Source organism: Poecile atricapillus, chromosome 9 (genome assembly GCF_030490865.1).
Source record: "Poecile atricapillus isolate bPoeAtr1 chromosome 9, bPoeAtr1.hap1, whole genome shotgun sequence".
Lineage (NCBI taxonomy): Eukaryota > Metazoa > Chordata > Aves > Passeriformes > Paridae > Poecile > Poecile atricapillus.
The window spans coordinates 13,564,789-13,587,064 of record NC_081257.1 but is presented as its reverse complement, the minus strand read 5'-3'; the positions used below and the strand labels follow the sequence as shown (position 1 = coordinate 13,587,064).

At 49.4% G+C, this 22,276-nt stretch overlaps 1 protein-coding gene across 5 annotated transcripts in view; it reads right to left on the bottom strand.

The window, feature by feature from the left end:
* Nucleotides 1-16,210: 16,210 nt before the first annotated feature.
* PLXNA1 (plexin A1) overlaps nucleotides 16,211-22,276 on the bottom strand; it is a 115,370-nt gene continuing 109,304 nt past the window's right edge. For all 5 annotated transcript variants that reach the window (XM_058844770.1, XM_058844771.1, XM_058844769.1 and 2 more), the window contains one exon: nucleotides 16,211-20,557. In XM_058844770.1, the coding sequence (XP_058700753.1) occupies nucleotides 20,462-20,557 (96 nt within the window). In that variant the 3' untranslated portion in view covers nucleotides 16,211-20,461. The remainder of the gene's footprint in view (nucleotides 20,558-22,276) is intronic.

Sequence of the window (22,276 nt, the reverse complement as noted above, 5' to 3'; positions counted from 1 at the left end):
GCCTAAAGGTTCCTGGTTTCAAAAGGGCAAACCTAACCTTGCCTATAAAAGGTAGGTTCAAATGTCTTCGAACTAAAGGCAAAACTCCCTGGGGACTTCACCCCAAACACAGAAAAATAGTGAAGGAGTAAATCCTGAGTGGCTCCTAACTTCCTGGAATGAGTAGAGCAATGCAGATAAAAGGAATAAGAAGAGAGCTAAGAAAGAGAGATGATTAATCAGCAAAGAGCAAAGTTTTAGGGGCTGAAAACAGAAGAGATAGAGTGGGAAATAGCAAACATCAAAGGAACTAGGCCTGAGGAAGGATATTAAATAGTGAAAGGTTCTCTGGTCATACAAACACAAAGGTAATAAAGACAGAACAAGCAGTGCTGTGATTCAGTCTGTGGGAAGAGAGTTCACAGGAAATCCAGGTGAGGTCCCAAGACTAAGTGAATTCTTCTCAGCAGCTCTGGATAGTGACAATAATTACAAGCATATGAATTTAGCTGGGTGACTGATATGGAAAATGTACTTACCACAGCTGAGAAAGAAGTGAAGATCCAAGATCTTCTTGTCATCAAGCCACAAGGCCAGGTACCTCACAGCCCGAATTCCTGGAGGAACTATTCCATGAAACAGACAGATTGAGAGCAAGGGCTTCAATAAATCCACCAGTAAGGAGGTGAAGAACATAAAATGCAGTACCTGTAAGCAAGAAAGATGAAAAAGCAATCTGAGCATCTGTCACCCACAGCCATGCAAAAGGGAGGGAGCAAATCCCTGGCAGGGGGTGAAATGTGAGGGTTGCTGGACTACCCATTTGGGGTTTTTTTTATTTTTTATCTCACTTTTTTTGTTTACTAACTGATCTTCTAGATAAAGGAAAATGCACATTTTAGTGAATCATTTAATGAAGGGCCATGATGAGAAGTGATTTGTTGTGATAAAGAAGAAGAGGCTTATCCCAGGCTCTGTAGAGGCAGAGTAGGATTTGATGGAGGTGCAGCCGTGGACAAGGAGGGAGTACAACTTGCAGGGAGTTTGACAGTGGAGTTCCCTGCAGAGACATCTCAGAACTTGCCCTGGTCAACAATTTCCCTACTGAGTCCTTAACTGAGCTAGCCTGTGACAAGCAGGAGAAACCAGGGGAGACAATATGGATATCACAATGGAAACCCAGCTTGAGTATGGCTCAATCCCTGAAGCAAACCATGCAGTTTTCAAGAATTTCTGCTGCAAAAGGGGAATTCATAAGTTGAAAATGACTGAAGAGGAAGACTTTGATTGTAGGAGTCAATCACAAGCTGATTAGTGAGATAAAGCCACCAAGCAGGTAAATTTGATCCTTACATGTGTGCAGGGGAGGGTTTCCAGCAGAGGAGGGCGTCTCTCAATTCACAACTTAAACTGGTCAGCCACACTCAAGAGCTGCAATAGATGTACAGAAAGGCTGTCAGGATAACCAGTGGATGGAAAATGGTCCAAGGAGACCAGGTACATGAACTTTTTATTTATTAGGTTGAAGGAGATGTGATTTCTGTCTCCATTCCAACTGTAGTCAGTAAACATGGGAAAAAGCAATGGTGGTAGAAGGGTGACATAAGTACTAAAAATATATCAGCTAGAAACATATCTAAGCTCAAAATTATGTCTCACCAGAATAGGGAGGCAGCTGGGGCAAACAATGAAAAAACAAGGAGGAAGTATTTTTAAGATGGCTCCTGCTAGGAGTATGAAAGGGATTTTATGAGGTGGTTTCCAGCTGGGAATTTGGCCAAAGTACTGGGGTTAACACACCCACTACTCTGAGAAGTACCAAGGGATTTTCAGCAGCCCAAAATTGCCAAGACCTTGGTTTTAAATCTCCACTGCTGAAATGCAACTATTTATTCAGCGCAGTTCCACTTGAGCAACTATGTGAAATGCTGTTCTGAGACTCTCAAAAGTCTCCCAGGGAGCAGGCAAAAAATATATATATTTTCTGTCTAGAGCTGTTTCTCTTTCCACACTTCTGTCCCTCTCATCCTGCTTCACCACTAACAGGATTTGCTTCAGAGCAGCCCAGCTCTCAGAGCCAGGCAGCTCCCAGCCCCTCTCCCTGAGCCTGTCACACCAAGGAGACATCACCTTTGGACATTTGAGCACAAGTAGCAAGGTTCTGGGCAGCTGGGGAAGACATCGGCTACACAACAAACACCTCTGTGCCCCTCCTGGCAATCAGAGAATGAGTTCAGGCATCACAGAGTATTGTACAGTTTAGATATGTCCAAGCAATTCCAGCTAGGAGCAGATGCTTTCAGAGCCACTCAAGGCTTTCTCAATAACACAGGTTTACTTGAGCTGAAAGAAAACTGAGCCATCTCCATCCTAAGCCAAATGAGAAGATACCAGCAGCCTCCATGGTTCCCAGGTAGCAAAGAGCTCATTTTATCAGGCACCATGTCTTTATGCCAGCCACTGTTTGGGACACCCAGGTGTTCCAATGCCTGTGTATAATTTTTTATGAGCTCAATGCATTGTGTTTTCTTGCAACAACCACCAGACTCTGCAAAGAAAGGCTGATCAGCCAGGGCTCCCTGTTTTGGGGGGAGCAATTTTTGGGTTTTAAAACCTCATCCCTTCTTTTCATCCCTGTTATTTGTGCTGAATGATGCAGGTGAAAGGCTCCACACCAAAGCCTGGACATGAAGCAGGGAGCACTACAAGTCCTGCCCTGCCAGCAGTGACCAGCATGCACAGCACAGTGTGGAAATGCCAAAGCACCACAAAAGAGCAAACCTGAGTGCACTAAATCCTCCTCCAGCTGCTTGTTGTTCATCCCTTGCTGCTCAGTTTGGCAGCAGGGCTGAGCCAAGAGGGAAGCCCAGATGCTGGGAACGGGGCATCAGGCAGATGGGCGCTCTGCAGTGGGCTCTTCTTCCCACAGGTATTTTCATGCCTCTGAGCAGAGAGGCGGATGGAAGCAGACGGAGTTGTTGACACACACAGGTTTAGCAGCGATACCTCCTGTTCCTCTGAGCCTGTAGCTTGGCACAGGAGTGGCAGGTCAGTCCCTGGCACAGTGACTTCAAAGGTTGCCAACAACAGCTGACACTTACCTATCCTGTTCCGTGTCCCCAGGAAGCACCTTTCACCTTCCTCAGCTTTGGGAGGCTGTCCAGAGCCTAAATCACAACAGAGAAGGGCCAAGCAAACTGCATGGGATGGTGGGAGAAGTGTGCCCAGTGCTGATCTGTCCCACCCCACAACCAGCACTTCACACCCACGGTGAAACCAGGCTGCCACTGCCAGGCCACACACCCCACACTGCCTGGCACCCATCACCACCCCAGCCCCCTCGGAAAGGGGCCAGGAGGAGCCCAGGCTGCCCAGACACCAGTGGTCCCTCTCTCGCCCTCCTTGCTGCCCCCTGCACACACACACTCTCCTCTCCTCCCCTGCCCTTCCCTGCTTGTTGCACGAAGGGCGTGCTTGACCTCAATCTGTCTGCTCGGATTAGAGTGCGAGCTGTTCCCCTCTGCCGAGCACAGAGCCCCAGCAGGGCTGCGAGGCCACAGCTGCCACGGTGGCTTATTCCAGAGGGGCTCAGCCAGGGCTGCCACCGTCACAGGGCGTGGGGACAGAGGTGAGAAGGGGCAGTGCTGGCTGTACCCTGCCACAGCCACCGCTCCCAGCTGCTGGGGGGGACAGGAACAATCCCACCAAGCTCAGCTCGCCCTGAGTAGTGGAGGTGAAGCAGAAAGGGTTAAGTGGTAAAGGAGAAATGGGGGCTTCTTATTATAGTGGAGCGGAGATGGTTGCATAGGCCAAGATCCAGCTGTAGGGATATGGATCCTTTGGGTTTGCAAAAGTGTTTCTTCAGAGTACTCCAGACACACTCACAAATATCACAAATAAAAGTAAATAAAGGTAAATACAGAAAATGCAGCAGGGCACAGTCTTTGGCTCAAGGCAAGTGACTCAGCATGGCTCAAAAGAGCTGCACTCTACAACCTGTTCCCAAAATCAGAGTAACCTCACTCAAACTGCTCTCTGGGAGGCATTGTTGCCCATTACATCCCAAAAAATAGGCTGGTCAGGAGACAGGCTCCCATAGGAAGCCCCTTTGACTTCCCTGCATCTTGTCCCATGCCACAGGCACCTTCTGCTCTGGCAGAAGTCCAGCACCACACCAAAGATGTATCCAAAGGAAGGACTGGAGAGAGGTAGCAAAGTCCAGGAAGGACCAGAGGGAGGAAGGAAGGTGCCTTCCACCACCAAACAGACAAAAAGGACAGAGACATTTGCACAAGAAGCTGACTGGTCAGTCTGGGAAGAAGCAGGAGGGTGACAGTGACTAACAGTCCTCACATGCACACAGCCCAGCAAACTGTTCAGGAGGGAAGGGCAGCAAGCCCTGGAGGCTTCCACTGTGTTGGTCGAGGATGACAGGCCAAGTCTGACAGCTCTGTGTGCTGTCACCATCTATTGTGTTGCATTCCCTGAAGGACAGCAGGGCCAACACAGTGCCCAGAGCCCCAGAAAGGGCAATACCAGCCAAGAGCTGTCCCCAGCTGCACACACCTCTCCACATCAAGCCTCTCTCCTCTCTTTCTCTTAGGAGCACCAACCAAAGTACTTCCCCCTGTTCAGAGAACAGGTCTGCTGGCAGCCCCCAACCCATCACAGCCATTTCTGGCTGCATCAAAACCAGTCCTTCAGGAGGGACCATCATATCCAGGGCCAGGGTGGTCAATATCCTGGCAACACAAAGTTTCACTGCAGGGTGAAGGTTGCAGCCCATTGTACTGCACCAGTGTCCTGCACCACAGCAGGTGATTAACAGTGCTGGGACTGAACAGCAGCCTTGGACCCCTGACCAAGCCCAGAACTACTGGCTGTGGGGTTCATTCTGCTTACTCTGCAGAGCAGGGTCAGCTGAGAAGTGTAGATTTAGCTTGTGAAATGTCTCAAAAGCTCAGGTACCCAAGTTAGACATTTCCAGCCCAGCTCTACCCAGTGAGCAGAAGAGATATCAGTGCTGGAGGAGAAGCTCTAAGTCTTAGTTGTTTTGTCTGTGCCCAGAACTTCCAAGACTTTGTCCCATCCAGTGACAAAGACATATCACAAACACACAAGCTGTGGCTAAGATGCACATATCTCACAGAGGATGCCTTTCTGCATTCCTCCTTTGTAGGTGTAGAGGAAGGGATTACAGCTGACCTCACCCCAATAAATCACAGTTGTACTAATTACCAAAGAAGAGGAACAGCCTTGCCACAGCTATGACTAATAAAGATAAGTGTGACAAAGGGGGTGGGCTGGCTGGTCAGGGAGAACCTGGAGGTAGGAGCTCTGAGGAAGAAGGAATGATCCAGAGAGACAAAGAACAAAATAAGGAGGGGAGTTGCTGCTGAAGATCTGCTATGTGGTCATTCTGGCTCTGATGGAGTTAGAGCCTGCTGTTGGAGCCTGCAGTCATAGTAGAGCTGGGTAAAGCCTGCAGTCAGAGTCTGCAAACTAACACTTGCAGATAGAGTCCAGCAGGAAATAACCAGCAGTCAGAGTCTGCAGTTGGACCCTACAGTAGGAGCTTGCTGTAGTTAGGGTCAGGATGGCTAAGCTGTAAAGAAGAATTTCACATTGTTAAATGAGAGTCCGTGTCTTGACTCATTTCTATGCCTAATGAGAGGACTGCTGCAATACTCCTTCATTTTGTCTTGCTCTGTCTATCACCCAGTTTGGATTCACTGTCCACCAGACACATTGTTGATAGTCCCTAGGTGGAAATCCCAGCTGAGGGAATGATGGGTCCAGAACAGTTAGGACAATCCACACACCACCCGTTCTCTGCTCTCCTCCAAGGGGAGAAGCCACCAAACGCTCTGGAGTTGCAGCTCTGCAGGCAGAAAGTCCAGCATGTGCCACCCTGGGACTGCACAGCTCTGCTGCTGCCTGGCCTGTCTGCTCTGTCCCCGCAGCCACTGAAGCTCAGCCAGCAGCTGGGGGGTGTGGTGACACGACGGTGACATGACAGAGGCCTGGCTGCCGTGTCCTGGGGCATCAGCAGCAGCGAGACTGGCATCCCTGCAGCTGCCCTGATGGCTGGCCTGACTGTGCTCTCCTTCCTCTGCCCCCTGCCCTGCCTAGCCCACAACCCAAAAGTTTCCCTTTATTTCAGCCCAGTGACACAGAAAAACAGCCATCAGGATGGGGGGAAGGAGTCAGATGCCAGCATGGAGAAATCCTCCAAGTCAGACACACAAACAAGCCCAAATCACCGCTTCTCATGGATGTCACAATAAGTAGCACAAACTGTAGCTGCAGGAAAAAAATCCAATAGACACCAATTAAATGCATGACTTGACTGCCTCTACTGTGGCAGCCAGTGGTGGCTTGCTGGTGGCAGCAAAGTATCACTGGTCACTGCTGACACTGCTGAGCTGCTGCCTCTCCCAGGGGATGCCAAGGACAGTCAGTCTCACCGGTGTGACACATCCCTGTGTGCCAGCTGGCTTATTGCCAACTACACCATGAAGTCACTTATGTCCTGCCTCAAAAACAGGGGCCTGTCACTCTGCCATGACCCCTAATCTCCCTGGAGTATTAGCAGTGGATGAACCCAGTGGTAAAAAAACTCTTTTAGATTTTTCAGAGTCTGGGGTAGCACAGATGAGGGCATGTCTGTTGTTGCTAAGCAAGATGCTACAGGCAGGGCCAGCCCAGCAAAGGTCCTGCCACACCTCTTGACTTGACAGAGAACGGGGATCACCCCATGACAGAAATATCCAGAGCAGCTGTTGGGTAGAAATGTGGGACAGCCAAGAGAAAACCCACAGCCCATCCATGAGTCAGTTTTCCCCTGCCTACCCACAGTGATGCTGCCATCTGCTTTAGACATCCCAAAGACAACTCTGGTGTGATAGCCACAACAGCACAATGCTGTGCCAGGCAGCCTGGCCACAGCATTCCCAGCCACAGGCACTTCCAAAAACCAGCCCTTCTGGTGCTGGCAATCGGGCACCAGCTATCGAACTGCAGCTACCCTGGGCATCTGCATCACACTGCAACAGGTGCTCTTCCTGGGGGGCTCTGGGCCCCAGTATTCTCCATGGAACTGGTGCCTGCTCCGCTGCAGCCTCTGCTTGCCCTCTACACTGCACCCCTGGACAGGAGTATTCGGTAAATCAGAGCCACGTCTGCGAGAAATGCACATTCCTCCTTTATTTAATCTGCAGCCACTAGAGGGTAATCCAGTCCTCCGAGTTAGAACAGCTCTTGCTTTGATACACTGGGCAGCAGGTAAGTGCCTGAACCCCAGCAACTAATTACCAGGTGCCTTTCAACAGCTCCTGCCTCAATTAGCATCCGTGTCTCCATGGCTAGTCAGAGAGGCCTTCTGGCTACCCGAGCCAGTGCCACACGCTCGGGTGCAGTTGAGACTGTTTCTTCCAGCTGGCTGATGCCCCTCCTCCAAGCTGATTAACAAGAGTACAAGATAATAACAGAAATAAAGAAATAACATTTTAAAAACCCACCATAACCCTGAAATCTTCATTAATTATGAATTTTGCATGGCAACTGTAACTAAGAGAGTCTCCTCTGAAACTGATGTTCAAAGAACTTCATATCAAATCTTCAAACAGTCGAGAAGGTTCAAGCTACAAAGTCAAAACATCTGTTGCTTTCCATGCATTTTTCAATGGGGAGATCAGAGAGGAGGAAAAAAGTGTACAAAATAATCCTGGTTCTGCTCTATTATTTAAATACAATGACGGTCTATGATATACACTCTGTGCAGAGAGAAAGAAAAAATTAAGTCAGAATGTTATACAGTTCTACCTATTGGAGCCAAAACTATGATATACTTCAATTTGCTTTAAATTTAGCCATTCTGGGAAATGCTGCATTAACAGCCCTTGGGGATGAAGTCTAAAACAGGAAAAGAAGGGCAACTTCTCCAGCAGAAACAATGCACTCACATTCCCATCCTCCTCCCAGTGCCATGCAAAGACTGGCTGTAGTGAGGAAGTTTTGAGTCAAGACTATGGGGTGCAGCTCCCAGTGACACATATGCCACCTCACTTCACCCCTGCAGCCAGCAGGGAACGAGCAGAAAGGATTGTCCTCTCTGCTTGTGGGAAGCACCGAGCAGGCAGGACCATCTCCTAAATCTGCTTTCAAAACATACTCTCTGCACTCAGCTTTTTGCCCTAAGGGCAGGCAGAAATCAAGAAACTGGTGCCTCTTCACACCTGACCAGTTCCATCTAGTGAGGTCTTCACTAGACCCAGCTGTGGCATTTTTCAAACTTTTCAGCTGAGCAAAAATAGCATCATTTTAGCCCAAGCCAAATCTTTCAAGCAATAAAAACATAACCAACTTTCCCAATTTTTTTCCAAGACTTTGCAAAATATTTGGTGTCACACAGGATCGATGTTGCTTTCAGTATAACACTGACATTTTTTAGTTGAACAGTGAGAGGAAATTTCTAACAACATTTGGATTGAAGACCTCAATCCAACACTCGGCACAGAAACCTCTCACCACAGTACCCTCAGGAACACAACCCAGAAGTTCCTGCACTTGTGGTGTTTCCACAGCTTTCCCTGGAGCCCCAAGCATTGCTTCATCATAGGACTGATCCCTGAGGAGAGAGTCTTTCTTTAAATGGGAAAACTGGCATCAGCTTTCAAACCACGTGCTTTTGGGGAATGCTGCTCCTCTGAGAGTTAATGCTGGAAAAAACCTGGTCTGTCACAGGTAGGTTCATCTAATGCCAGGAGCCAATTAACAAACTTCAAGTGAAGAGCTGGACATCAAGGACATGTGTAACATGAAGCTGGGAACGGCTTCCTGGCTCACTGCATCAAATCCCTGCTGTCACAGACACTGTGATATACTATCCTTTAATAAACATAAAACTCCAAGCTTTGGTTCAAATCCCCCAAAAATGGAGGTGGAATGGGGCATGAGAGAGAAACTGAGTGGCTCCCAGAAGCCTTGTGAACCAGAAATTCATGTCTAAACCCTCCTCCTGCCTCAGACCCACCAAAACTTTCCTCAAGACACAGTCTACCCCTACAACTGTGGCAAAGGTGAGAGTTTCCTGCACTCATCCCTTCCAGTAGAAAGGTGTCAAACCCCTTCAAAGAGGCTGTTTCTGCCCCCAGAAACTTCTTTCAGCCTCTGATCATTTGGAGGCAGCTGAGAAATTCATCTGCTGCTGGCTTAATGCAGGCAGGGATGAATTATCAAATGCTGCTCCTGAAGGCATGTAAAACGTCCTAGTGGCAGCCACACTGAGCTCCTGGCCATCCTCTTGCTTCCTGTGTAATTTGTCATTTCAATTTGGGCCCCAACAGTTCAACAGCCCTTGAGGCTTGGATGGGTCAGAAAGATCAAAACAAGAGGAGGAACATGGAATTAACATTTTCAGAGAGCTCTGTCCCAGCAGCTTTCCCAGCTCCCATCTCATCCAAACCCACCTGGGCCCCAGGCAGCTCCTGCCCTGTGAATCCCATCAGGTTTTCTGGGTCCTGCCCATGCAGCCAGCCAGCAGTGGTCAGAAGTGAAGGCTGAAGCCAGTGCAGAAATTCCCTCCTCCCCAGGCAGTGTGTTTCAATTACCACAGCACGGGCTTCCAAGTGGATTTATCAAACTGGGCCTATAAAGAAAATTGAATAATCTCGTGCTTCAGACCTATAAAATTTAAGTATTATACTTGAAAGGACTTTGACAATGTAATAAAGATGGAGAGTGAAGGAAAGGAGTGAGATCAGCCAGCTCCTTGTTCATGTGTTGTAACCAAGCCCCTGGCTCTAAGGTGCCCCTCCATCATGGGAGGCTTCAGGGCACATCCTGCTGTGAGACTGCATGATCTGGATGGAAAACTGATAAACTCTAAAGTATAAAGGTGCTTGAGCACCCAGTTCGTCCAAGACTGTTTTCCTCACTGCTGAAACTTCAGACATCTCCAAAAACTGAAGAGTGCAGGGGGAAGTTGGAGATAAGTGAGACCTTGGAGTCAGATGTTCTTCCAAAACAGGATCAGTGAGCAATCTGGTCTTCACCTCTCCACTGAGCAGGACCAGTAGAAAGGGGATTATATTGCAATAAGATTTTGGCTGGTCAGAAGAAAAAAACATATTTAGTAGAGGAAGTCCTGTTTGATGAGCACAAACATATATTTGTTCCTGAAAAGGGAGTTAAGGAATATCACACCACAGTTTAGGATGGGGAGAACACTGATGCATTGGGCAGGTCCAACATGAGATCTTTCATGATACTAAATCACATGAAAATTGGGATGCCAGGCAACATGAAACACAGCAACACTAATAGCCTTTGGGAGTTCTGCTCCGCCCAGTTCTCCACACTAAAGGTCCTTCTTTTTAACTCCATCTCTGACTGTAACACTAACCCTCAACCAGGGTTGTCTTCCCATTCATCCTGATACTAAAAGTGAACACAGGTTCCTCCCTACAGTTGTGTTCTGTCCTTCTCCCTTTCATTCAAAGGGACCTCACAAATTTTGGCCACTGTAACAACATGGTACTGGGATTAGCTGCAAACACCTCCTCCCTCCAGCAGAAAAAACACCCTTACCCTGACAGAACTATTTTCATTGTTTGATAGGAGCAGTGGTAGGAACAGTGCTCCAAGTTTTGCTTTCCCAGTTCACTCCCTGCCCTTCATCAATCCCTTGTAAACTACACTAGCTCTGGAAACAGACAACCTGCAGTGATCATCCAGACAGGATCTGTAACCCCAAATGAGCAGCAAACCTCAGAAAGGGCTGAACTTCTTGGCTCTGCCTCCATCCTACCTCTCCAACACTTACGTGATCCAAGAGCATTAATCCAAGAAATGTATCCATAAAACCTCCTCCCTGTCTCCTCCCTGACACAAACACATGGGAGCCCACCTCTCTATACCATGTACAACTAGCTGGTAACTCTGGAGTAGCCTGCTCAGATTCCCAGACTGATGATACGTGTTGAGCCAGCTCATGGCATGTGCAGTCTGTTCCAGTAAGCCCCATTTTGGCATGAAGCTGTGTCCCCTGACAGGACACCAGCTGAGGGTCACCTTTCCACCCATCTGGGACACATGCCCAACCTCCCACTTCACAGCATGGGGTGTTTCCCCTGCTAAATCAGCACCCAGATCTGGGAGCTGGTGCTGGTTGTAAAATCATACAACCAGCCTTTCAGAAAATTAAAAATAATTATCCAGCCTATTAATTTACCCCTGTGATTTCCCATCACAGTTAAACCCCTCTGGCCATCGGCTGGAGCTCAAGCAGACATCAGACCCCTCTTCCTTGCTTATTATTTACTCTCCACTCGCTGCTTTTCTTCTGCCCCAGTGACTCCACTGTTCACACATCCCTGCTCTGCCTTTAACCCCATTTTCATTTAGGGTCTGATTAACTCTTGATGCTGAAGGTTTTCACCATCAAAAGGCTTTGTTTCCATGGCAACTCCTGGGGGGGATTATTCAAACCAACGGGTCTAGCTAGCACAGGGTCAGCAGGATGGAGGAACCCCCAGGGATGCTCAAGTCCTGCTCCACAGTGGTGACTGTGCCTCCTCCCACCACCAATTACTGCAGATGAGAGCCAAAATCCTGCTGCCCTCTTTAACTCTCTCTGCGTTAGCACTGGCTCACGGACATTTTTCCCTTCCTTTTTTTTTTTTTTTTTTTGCACCATGTGTCACTAATTTTACTCATTTTCTGAGTTTGTCTAGAATAGTAAAAGATTTGATTAGAGTGTTCCCGGTTTTAATTGTAATTAGGACAGTCATTGTACGAGCTATAAAAGGAAATTGGGCTACCGCTGAGTGGAAGAGCCCCTGAGAGAACAGGAGCTGTGAAGGGAGAATTTCGTTCATAAAAAAGGGGGAAAAAAAACAGTTTGAGGAAGAAATAAAACTCCAGCTCAGGATAGTGTGACAGCCAAAGTGGCCCAGGCATCTGGGACCATAATCAAAGCACATTTCCTGGGGATTTCAGTGTTGATTGTGAGCGGTTCCTTCCCCACTGCAACCTTCTGTACGACCTTGGGCCAAGCAGCTCTGCCTTCATGCCTCAGTTTCCCCCACAGGGACTCATCTGGGTGGTCTGTGAGCTATTGGCTTATTTTACAATGTGCACTGTGATCCCTTGTGAAATGGGAGAGGTGACCATTGGAATAACCCATTCCTTACCGTGTTAGAGGCACCACAGCTGCCGAGGGACAGCTCCTGCAGCAAGGGGACAGGAGATGCCCCTGGCTGGCATCCAGGTCCCCAGGATGGACACTGGACATATCTGCTTTTTTCCAGCAGAGGGAGGGAAAGGCCCATTGCAGCCCATCACAATGAGGTTACTGCTAGAAGAGCAGCCAGAAGCAGCACGTGCAGTGTCACATCAGTCACCACCTGAAAAGCACCCGGAGAGGTGCAACCCCCCCCACACACAGACAGCATCACCCCAGGGTTTGCCAACCCAGTGTGATGGCCACCTGTGCCAGAAACAGGGTGGTGAGCCACCAAACCATTGGGGAGCAGAGGAACAGGCAAGATGCCTGCAGCGATGTTTCTCAGCTGACTTCACTGTATGGAAAAATTGTTCCTGACAGTCGTGGCCAAGATTCCCAGAGGTCATTGTCTCCAGAATGGTCACTGGACCCCACTGCCACCCCCTCTAAAGGGGAACCCTCTGGAAAGGGGCAGCTGGCAGTGCCCAGAGCCATGTCACCTGCCCTCTGCCCCATGGCTCTGCAGGGGGGCAGCTTGCTGAGCCTGAGCTGTCAATCCAGTGCAATAAAACTCGAGACAAATCTATTTTCCCCCTTCCCCCTGCTTTAATTCCACCAGGGGAGATAGTCTTTTTCCTGAAGCAATAATTTGCCTCAGTTAAAAAAAACCCACACAGTGGAGCTCTGCTCATGGCACATTAATGTGTATCAGCCATCGCCTGCCACCTCCTAATGATCCCACCTCCGATCCGTGCCCAAAACTGTGGGCTTTTTACCACTACATTTAAAGCAAAGAACAAACATAAACCAGTTGCCTCCCAGTGTGGCCGCGATTTTCATTAGTCCAGGCAGGGAGAGGAAGGGGTTGTTGCTCTGCTCAGCCCTTACTGCCTTCAAAATTTATGGATTTTTTTTTCTTTTTTTTCCTCTTCCCAGCAGCTCAGAGGAAACTTAATCATCACCTCTGAGGGGGAAGAAACCCCCCGTCGTATCCTTCAACTTGCAGGGTCACATGATGCTGCTCTGGCCTTTCCTATGCAATGTCTCAAGACAGCACATGGCCTGGGACTTGCAGCCCATGCTAATGTTCTAGCTGAGTTTTAATTTCTATTCTATTCAATTCTATTCTGTTAATATACATAGTTATCAATTCTATATATACATTTAGATTATAGACTAATAATCTCCAGTGGAAAGTGGCTGCTTAAGGACTCCCCATATTCCCCTGAAGATGTGGCAGATCCCTTTCCTGCAGGACTACAGAGCTCAGGGGGTAATGAGGGACAGCCCAATTAGCCCAGCGGCTCTCTTCATCTGTGGGTCTCTGGGCCAAGGGGCAACAGCATAAGGACCAGGACTGCCCAGAGTGACAGTGCTGAAGAGGAAGGGAAGGTGCAGGTGGCCTTTGCTGGAATTTGGGGATGGTGGGAATGGAGGTATTCCTGCTGACCTTTAGGCTAAACCTGAAGAAGAGGATGAATCTAAAGTAATTTCTAATGACTCTAGGTTTCTGAGCACACCAGTGGTGACACCAGAAGCAAACACGCTGGGGGATATCAGTGGCAGCTCAAAGAGGTGTTGAACCCCCAGGCCAAGCACTCATTTCTTTCTGGAGCAAAGGTCACTAAAGGCAGGAGGAGCTTTACTGATGCCCGACCCTCTCACCACCGGCATGTGGCTGTCCATGGCTGTGCCTAGGGAGATGAGTGTGTCCCTGTGCTGCAGGCCATGGCTCCCCATCTCCCACACCCACCACAGCCCGAGGTGACACATGGCACTGAGCACAAAGTCCTGCAGGAGCAGAGTGACCATCTGCATGTGCTGGCCCCCACTGCGTGTGTAAGACAAGCAAAGGATTATACAGAGACCCAAAGGCAGGACAGCATCGTCTCCCAGGGCAGGAGGATGAGGAGCAGCACAGGGAAAGTACAAAACCACGGTGATGGTGAGGGGATAGAGGTTTTTGTACAAAGAGCCCAAGATGAGACCTTCAGACTCCACACTGGTGCCCTGGGATGCGCCACTCACGTGGAGCACGAGTTTGGATGAGATGGTGGCAGGGGGGTTTCCAAGACCCCCAGGTCAGCCAGGGAGGCCACAGGGTGGGCTGCCTCCACCTCCAAACCCCAGCCAGCTCCAGACACATGAAGACTGCTGCAGATTTGCTGGATTAGCGCCATCTCAGGCAGCAGCAGTGTATGATATTGCTGGAAGGTTCACATTTTATCATTTAATCAAATAAAGTGCATTTGTGGATTACACAATCATTTGCAGGCCTTGATAATCTTTTTCTGGTTAGCTCTGCACTAGGACTGAGGAGGCAAACAAAGACATTTGTAGCTGTCGTTGGAGGCCCTGGCTTCCTGCCAGAAGCTCTTACTCGTTGGGAAAACTGGTGCAATTTGTATTGAAGAATATCCTGGTGATGGGGAAATACTACATATTTATTTATTTATTTATTTATTTAGTCAGCCAGGAGGTTTTAAAGTTTTTGTTCCCTGGTAAAATAATAGAACAAATTTTAAAATAAAAATCCTGCTTGCAAAGGGCTCAGAGTAAAGTACCAAAGTGTAGCAAGGTCTTTTCAGGGAGAGACCCTCATCTCTATGACTTTAAAAAAGCAATGAAAGCCCCACCTATATGTTGTAGTGGACAACTTATTTATATACAGTTTCTGTACCCACCACAGTGCTCACCTGTTTAATGCTCAGCAGCTACCTGCTCCCACGTGGCCATGAGGATGGTGTTTCCAGCACAAAACTGGGGAAGATGAGGATATTTTTCCCACTGCCCTCAATTAAATCGTCCCTGAAACCTGACCAAATTCAGTTCAAATGTGATTTTCTTAAGCATTTGAAAAGTTGGTAAAAAAAAAACTTTATATTTTTTAAGATAGAAAAACAAGATCAAAATAATCTTTGTTTTATTGACACTATGGCAAAAATAGTGGATGTTTAATACCTGCCAATGATGTTCTTGCTGGAGAGTATGAAAACTGCAAGAGAAAACATGAAAAACATCCAGTTTATACACACACTAAATGCAGAGAAAATATGTATTCAGCATCCACAATACAACCAGCCCTGCCAGGCCAATCCCTCAGAAGACAGGCCCCAGGGCAGGAGTAGGCTAAGGAAACAATAAAAAACAAAAAGTAGCCTAATTTGTGTGACTTTGGTCTGTGTGCTGGGGTCCTGCTGAGGAGTCCTGGCCCAGACCCCACAGGCCAGGGATCCACCCCCTCCTCTCCAGGGATGTCTCCCCATGGCCACCCAACATTGCTGAGGAAGGTCCCCCTGTGAGGAGGGTGCTGAGGTGACGGCTGCTGCCCTGGGCTTCCCTCCTGGTGCTTCCCCTTGGGGCCCTGCAGACACTACAGTGCAGTTTGGAGGTTCCCAGAGTTGCAGGATGACACAGCTTTAAAGACAAGGATCAGGAGCTAGAAAAGATCAGGAGCTGGAAAAGATGTCCCTGCAGCGTGCAGAGCCTGCAGAGACAGGACTGGAGCATCACCTCACCACCGTGTGCTTCCTCCCAAGTCCTTGGCTGTCACCCCATTATGTCCCTACGGGAGGAAGGGCCAGGGTGTCCAAGAGGTAGAAGTGAAGCTGTCCCAGCCCTGCTGGGCTCCTGTGGATCCCAGTGAGTTGCAGAGCAGTCAGGCAGGTATCCACCTCTCTGTGCTTGCAGCGTGGCAGGTTCAGCTCCTCCGTGTCTGATCAGCAGCTCTGAGCAGTTTGAAAAGCAATGAGTAAAATCAAATGGTTTAAAGCAATTTAACATGAGCCACCCAGGAAAGGGGCTGCTGGGGAAGCCACCTAAATCCCCCTGCAAGCATCTGGAGCTCCTTTGGTGGGTGTTAACAATCACAGCCCAGGACCCTCACACGTGCACATCATGATGCTGTTTTGCGTCACATCGCCCTGGCACAGCCACGGATTTGCTCCCAAAGCTGCCTGCTCCATGCACCCACATCACCCCCAAAAACACAGGCAAAACACCAGCTTTAGCAAAAATGTTTAATCTCTCCTTGATGCATGTGTTTATTTACAAGTACTAAATCTGAAGAACATTAAAATAGGAAATAGCAGGATATTTACACGATCAAAGGGCGCTTGACCAGCCGCGCTGGCCTGTTGCTTCAAGTCTGAAACAATCACAGAAAGGGAATCAGGACTCTGGAGTGTGATTTCTTTTTCCCCATTTAATTTTCTGAAGCTATAAGAATTCTCTGCCTCTCGCCGGGTCCGCCTTAGGTTTCCCCCGCTTTCTTAAAGGACAGCTTGTTGTGCGCTTTGGTGGGGAGAGGGTGAGCCTGGGGGGTCCCCCCACCTATCCCCCTGTGCCCAGGCTGGGGCCAGCTCTGGGTGTGACACGGGGCTCCTGCTAAGGGAGACACCTCCAGGCTGGACTGCACATTTTTTAACCCCAAACTGAAGCGAAAGGCAATGAGAGCAGGGAGGGACCCCCTTGCTTGCAGTGGTGGGGGATAAACCCGCAGGGTCCTGCTGCCTCTGCTGGGGAGGCAGAGCAGGAGTGCCCAGAAATGCAGGCTCACAACAAGGGATGCTTCTCCATCTCACCCCACTCTGGGGCATGGGCTACACCAGCAATAAGAGGAGACTTGTGGATGCTTCCCAACTTCTCCACACCTTTCCCCCCTTCCAAGGCAGGGTCTGACAGGGCCAGTTCTGACCCCACCAGGCTGGTCAAGGGAGGGTGGGCAGCTGCCTGGCACAATTAAGGACGCTGGGCATCATGCGAAAGGCAAAGGTAGCACCAAGAAGCGCCAGAGGCTGCGGGCAGCACTGCAGTGCCCACCTCACTGACCACCACCCTCCCCATTAGAGGCAGCAAGGGGATGCCCGACTGGTGGGGAGCTGCTGGGGCATCCCTTGGTGGAGCAAACTGCAGACAGCCCAAGGGTCTCCAGGAGGAAGCCAACAGGAACCCATCCCTAGGATCACACCACGGCAGTCAGCATCACCAGGAGGCTGGAAGAGCCAGGTCCCAGCACAAGGGGAGCCCAGAAAGTAGAGACACACCACGACACTGCCAGCCTGCCCAGCATGACCTCCCCAGGAGCCTCTCTGCTGCCCAAATCCACCTCAGACCCACCAAACTCATCTGTCCCTCCAGCCTGGCCAAGGGAGCACCCACAGCACTGGTGCTGGGAAAGCAACAGGCAAACAGACCTCAGCAACCAACAGTGCTGCCAGCCCTCTGTTACGGGGGAAATCTTCAGGGAGGTGTTCTTAGAAACACAACTCCATCCCCTGTCAACCACCACAAAACCCATGTGCTTGGCTCCCTCAGCAGCAACCAGAGCTCCCCAAGACACTCTTACCACTGCAAGAGGCAGAACCCACACCAGGCCTGGACAGAGACCTCAAAGCCATTGCTCCCCTTCCATCCCACCTCAGTGATCACCGATGCATGGCATCATCCTCCAGGCAATATCCAGGACCTCCACCAGTACCACGCAGCCAGCAATGCCACAAGGAAGAAGTTTTGCACCAAAAGGAGCTGCAGGCAACCCTCAACCCCATCACAGCAGCAGTGAATTCTACAAAGGGACCCTCGGAGGCTTTTGTCCCACCGGAGAACCCAGGGAGATGCTGGCAGCCAGCAGTGGCCCCAGCACAGGGCACACAGCTGTCCTTTAAGGCTCTCCAAGTATCACATTTGAGATGTGAACCTCTAAAGTCTTTCTTTTTGCTGTTGGTTTTTTTTTTTTCCTTTTGGATGAAAAAGTGGCAAATTAATTTCAAGTTAAAAAAATAGGTAACAGGTCTAAACAAACCTCTAATATTCAATACTCGCAGTTTCTTTGTTTTATGGGTTTTTTTCTTCTGTTTCTTAAAAAGATCAACTCAGACTAAAATCTAGCACAGTCATGCAACAGCCCACAGCTCTCAGAAATCCAGCGACAGCTCAAGGTTCGTAGGTTTGGGAAACAATTATAAATTCTTTTTCAAACATAGTTTTGCTGTTGTGGTTGGATTCTTTTGTCGTCTTTTTTTTTCTTTTTTTTTTTTTAATCAGCATCTTCTCTCCTTTCCCTCCTTATTAAAACAAAACAAAACCAAACAAAATTACAACATAATGAGAGATGTGCAGGCTTCAAACGATTGTTCTGCATGGTGAGAAAGGCTTGGAAGTTCCTTCCAGACCATTTGGTATCCTTTTTTAATTTTTTTATTTCTTTTTTTGCAGTGGTTGTTTGTTTTGTTTTAACTGGCTGTGTAAATTCATCTCATTTTTATATTGGTTCAATTCTCCTTCAGTTAACTATACAGCACCCCACTGGGGCACGAGAATTAGATTGTAACCACATATATATATATACACACTTTTATTATTTTTTTTTTTTTTTTAATTAAAAACTTCATTATTTCTCCCTCTCCCCCCCTTAACTTGCAATTTAAGGGAATGGACAGAAATCAGCTGGGCTTCTCTCCACTTGGATTTCAACAGCCATCCGCTCCTGGCAGAGTGTGGCCCCATGTGCCATGGCCTGGGCAGTGACAGGAGTTCTCAGTACAGAAAAGGAAAGGGTTTTGCTCTTTTTTTTTTTTTTGGAAGTTTTTGGTCACCTGCTGCCAATCAGGGCAGCATTCAGCACCTTTTCAAATCTGGAAAGCACAAACCCACAAGGAACTGACATTTCCAAGGGGGAAGCTGAGGAAGAGACCTCAGGTCTCCAGCAAAGCCCTATCAGGGCAGAGGCAGCGGAGGGAAGATGGGGAGACAGCATGGAGAGAAAGGGGGAGAAAGAAGGAAAAGACAGAAAGAAAGGTCAGTCTTGGGTGGAAGGTCCTGCACACATTTGGGCTCCCCAGGTGGAAGAGCAGGTGCCAGCCCCATGGCAGCCAGAATCCCAGTCCCTCCATGGGCTGGGAACCCAGGGAGTTTGCTGGGGATCCCAGTCAGGAGTGCAGAGGGGCTGCCTTCCCTTTCACTGGGGATCTGCTCTCTTCCCCTGCATCAGCACAGGAAGATGATGGGGAAAAATAAATGTAGAAGGGTTTTGTTGAGGTGGCTCCAGTGCCAGAGAATCTGCCACAAAAGCCAGGCTAGCTCTCTATCAACCCCCCTGACAGCCCCCAAGGCCCCACAACCATCCTCCACCCCGCATCATCCCAGGACAGGCAGGAGCAGGCAGCACTGCCCAGACCACCCCACGGCCACTGAACCGGGAAAACAAGGACAAGATCAACAAAACACCGACCATCCCTCAGCAATCACCCAGGAAAAGAAAAACCAGCCTTGGGATCTCCCTTCCTCTCTGATTTTGACCTCCAGAACCACTCAGCAGCATTAAAATAACAGCATCTATCCAGCTAACAAAACTCCCAACTTTTTTTTCTTCAATTTTTTTTTTTTTCGCACTAAACAACATTCAAATAAAACATGGCACAGGACATATTTTAGAAATATCAAAGCTCAGGGATTTATCCCTTTCTTGCCCACCCCTAAAGCCCCAACCCCAAATCTCCCCAGCACCAGTCCTTTAGCTTATCTCTTAAAATTGTTTTTTGTTAGGTCATTGCAAAAAATTCTGAATATTTTTTCCCCTCCCATTTTTTGTTATAATTTTTTTTCCTTTAAATTAAAAATTTTGTTTGTCTCGTGTAAATTGTGCAAATGTAGCAGTTTACACTAGTGGCAGAAGGCCAGAGAGAGAGAGAGAGAAGGGGGGAGAGACAGAAAAAGAGAGGAGGAGGAGGAGAGGGGGTGGACAGCTGGGGGGAAGGAAGGGAGAGCAAGTCAAGTACAGTAAAAATAGGAGCCCACCCACCCTCCCTTCACCAAAGTAACAACAACATCCAAACGCCTTCCTAGAAAGCCCCGCGGTCCCGACCCTCCTTCCGTGTGGGCTCAGGGGCTCTGCCCAGGCAAGGGATGCCCAGCAGGTCCATGGGGCAGGCCAGCCCCTTCTCCTCCACCCAGCATCGCCTCTCTGCAAGGTCCCTGCTGCGTCCTGCTTGGACTGGGGGGTTTGTCTGTGGGTCAGGGAGTTCTAGCGACGCTGCTGCTGTCGTCGGGATTTGTGGTTTTTTCCGCTAAAGCGCGAGGTTTCCGTGTCCGTCCGTGGGAAGCGTGCGGAGGCGCGGCGGCTGCCGCGGGCCCGGCCGCTGCCAGCCCCAAAGTCTTGTGCCCACGGCTGCCGCTGGCCGCTCCTTCCTCCCTCCTGCCCTCCGTCCATCCGTCCTGCCGCCCCCGCTGCCGGACGCCGGCGCCGCCGCTGCCTTCTCAGCTGCTTAAGGCCATTGTGTCGATCGCCTGCTCCAGCTTACTCCGCAGTCGCTGCCTCCGGGCCTGCTCGTCCTTCTCCAACGCAGCTAAAATCTGGGGAGAGAGGTGAGGAGAGAGGGTGAGGAGGTGCCCACCTGCCCAGAGCGGCTCCTTGTGGCCAGCTGGCTCTTTGATGGCATCAGGACACAGGGACGTGGCGCCATGGGAAGTATTCTTGTGCCCCGACAGGGCTGAAGGAAGTGCAAGGTGAAAGACATCCCTGTGAGTGGTGCCATCCACAAACCGAGCCCACTGGGACCCCCAAAGGGTCTGCAGTAACACCAGGGACCTGCCTGACACTAATGAGGAGCCAATTTGCACATGGGGAAAGGAAGAAAACAGTCAAACAGAAGGTGAATCCCAAATCCAAGCCAATGACACCTCCCCACGACATCTGCAACAATCCTGTCACACCCCAGGGACGCAGGGGTTGTGTTTCAGAGGCCACAATCAAGCCATTAACTGGTTCCACATGGACAAAAACACCAAATCCACAAGGCTTTAGGTGCCACCAGTGTTAAAACCTGTCTCATTTCATCACAGCTGGGGGCAGTGGGGTGCTGGAGGGGGACATTAGATAGATGCACCTGCAAAGCCTGGGAGCCCCCAGTCCTGCTCAAGGGGTGCAGCCACAGACACCTGAGAACGACTTTCCTCCCTTGAAATCTTTTCTTTAAACAAGCTGCTGATAAGAATGACAGACTGCAGCTGGAGGGACAGTCCCCTGCCCTGGGCTAGATGTGACCATGCCCCCAGGGCTGAGGAAGGACTGGCAGCAGGAAGGTAGAGGACGAGACTCAGAGTGGGGAAAAGGGAGTAACAAAGTGTAAAACAAAGGGGCAATTGCCCTCCCAGCAGCCAGGAATCTCGTCTCACTAACATGATGCCAGCAGAGCAGAAAAGCCGATTTAAAAAAACAAACCTGACAGAAATCTCATCTCCTCGGGTGAGCTAGTTGAGGGAGCAAATTTTTTGCAATTATATATCAAGGCATCTGTCAAAGGGGACTTGATTAACCATTTCATTGGCTGCATAATTGGAAACAAACTGTTGTATAATTAATAGACTTACTAGGAGACAGGCAAAGTCCATCAGGAGCCCTACAGGTAACTTCTTAATGGGGAATCAGCTCCCTTTGATTAAGAGCTGCTGCAGCGCTGGTGAGTTGTGAAAAGGCAGGCAGAGTGTGCTGGGGAGCATCCACCACACTGCCACAAACAGCCTCTGACCATCACGAGACTGGGTCTCCCCCTGGCTTTTTTGGGGCAGGACCAGCTGCCCCCTGTCTCCTGGGGCAGCCAGAGATGCCTGATGGGGAGTCTCCTCCCAAAAGAAAAGAGAAAGCTACATCTGGGCACCGGTGTAAACTCCCGAGGAGGGGAAAAATCACCAGCAAGAGTTGGACACATCTGATTTACCTCCCCTGGCAGCAACAACCCAGGGCGGCAGCTGGACTGGCAAGAACTCATAGATTCTGCCACAAACCTGCTACTGGGGACACTCCCCCTCATCCATCTGCACAGATGCACTCAGCCCTCATGCTACACACAGAGTAAAATATCTGTAGTGACACTCACACGAAAATCAAAACCCCACATGCCTGAAAGGTGCCTGAGCTGGAACCTAATGAGATTGGTCAGAGAAATGAAGGGAAGTATATTCCCCCTACCTGCCTTCTCTGCCTCTCCCAACCAGACAGCTGTATATCCTGGAATGCTGAGGTGCCAAGTGATTCCCAAACAGCCCATGCATTTATTTACTCCTTTCTTATCT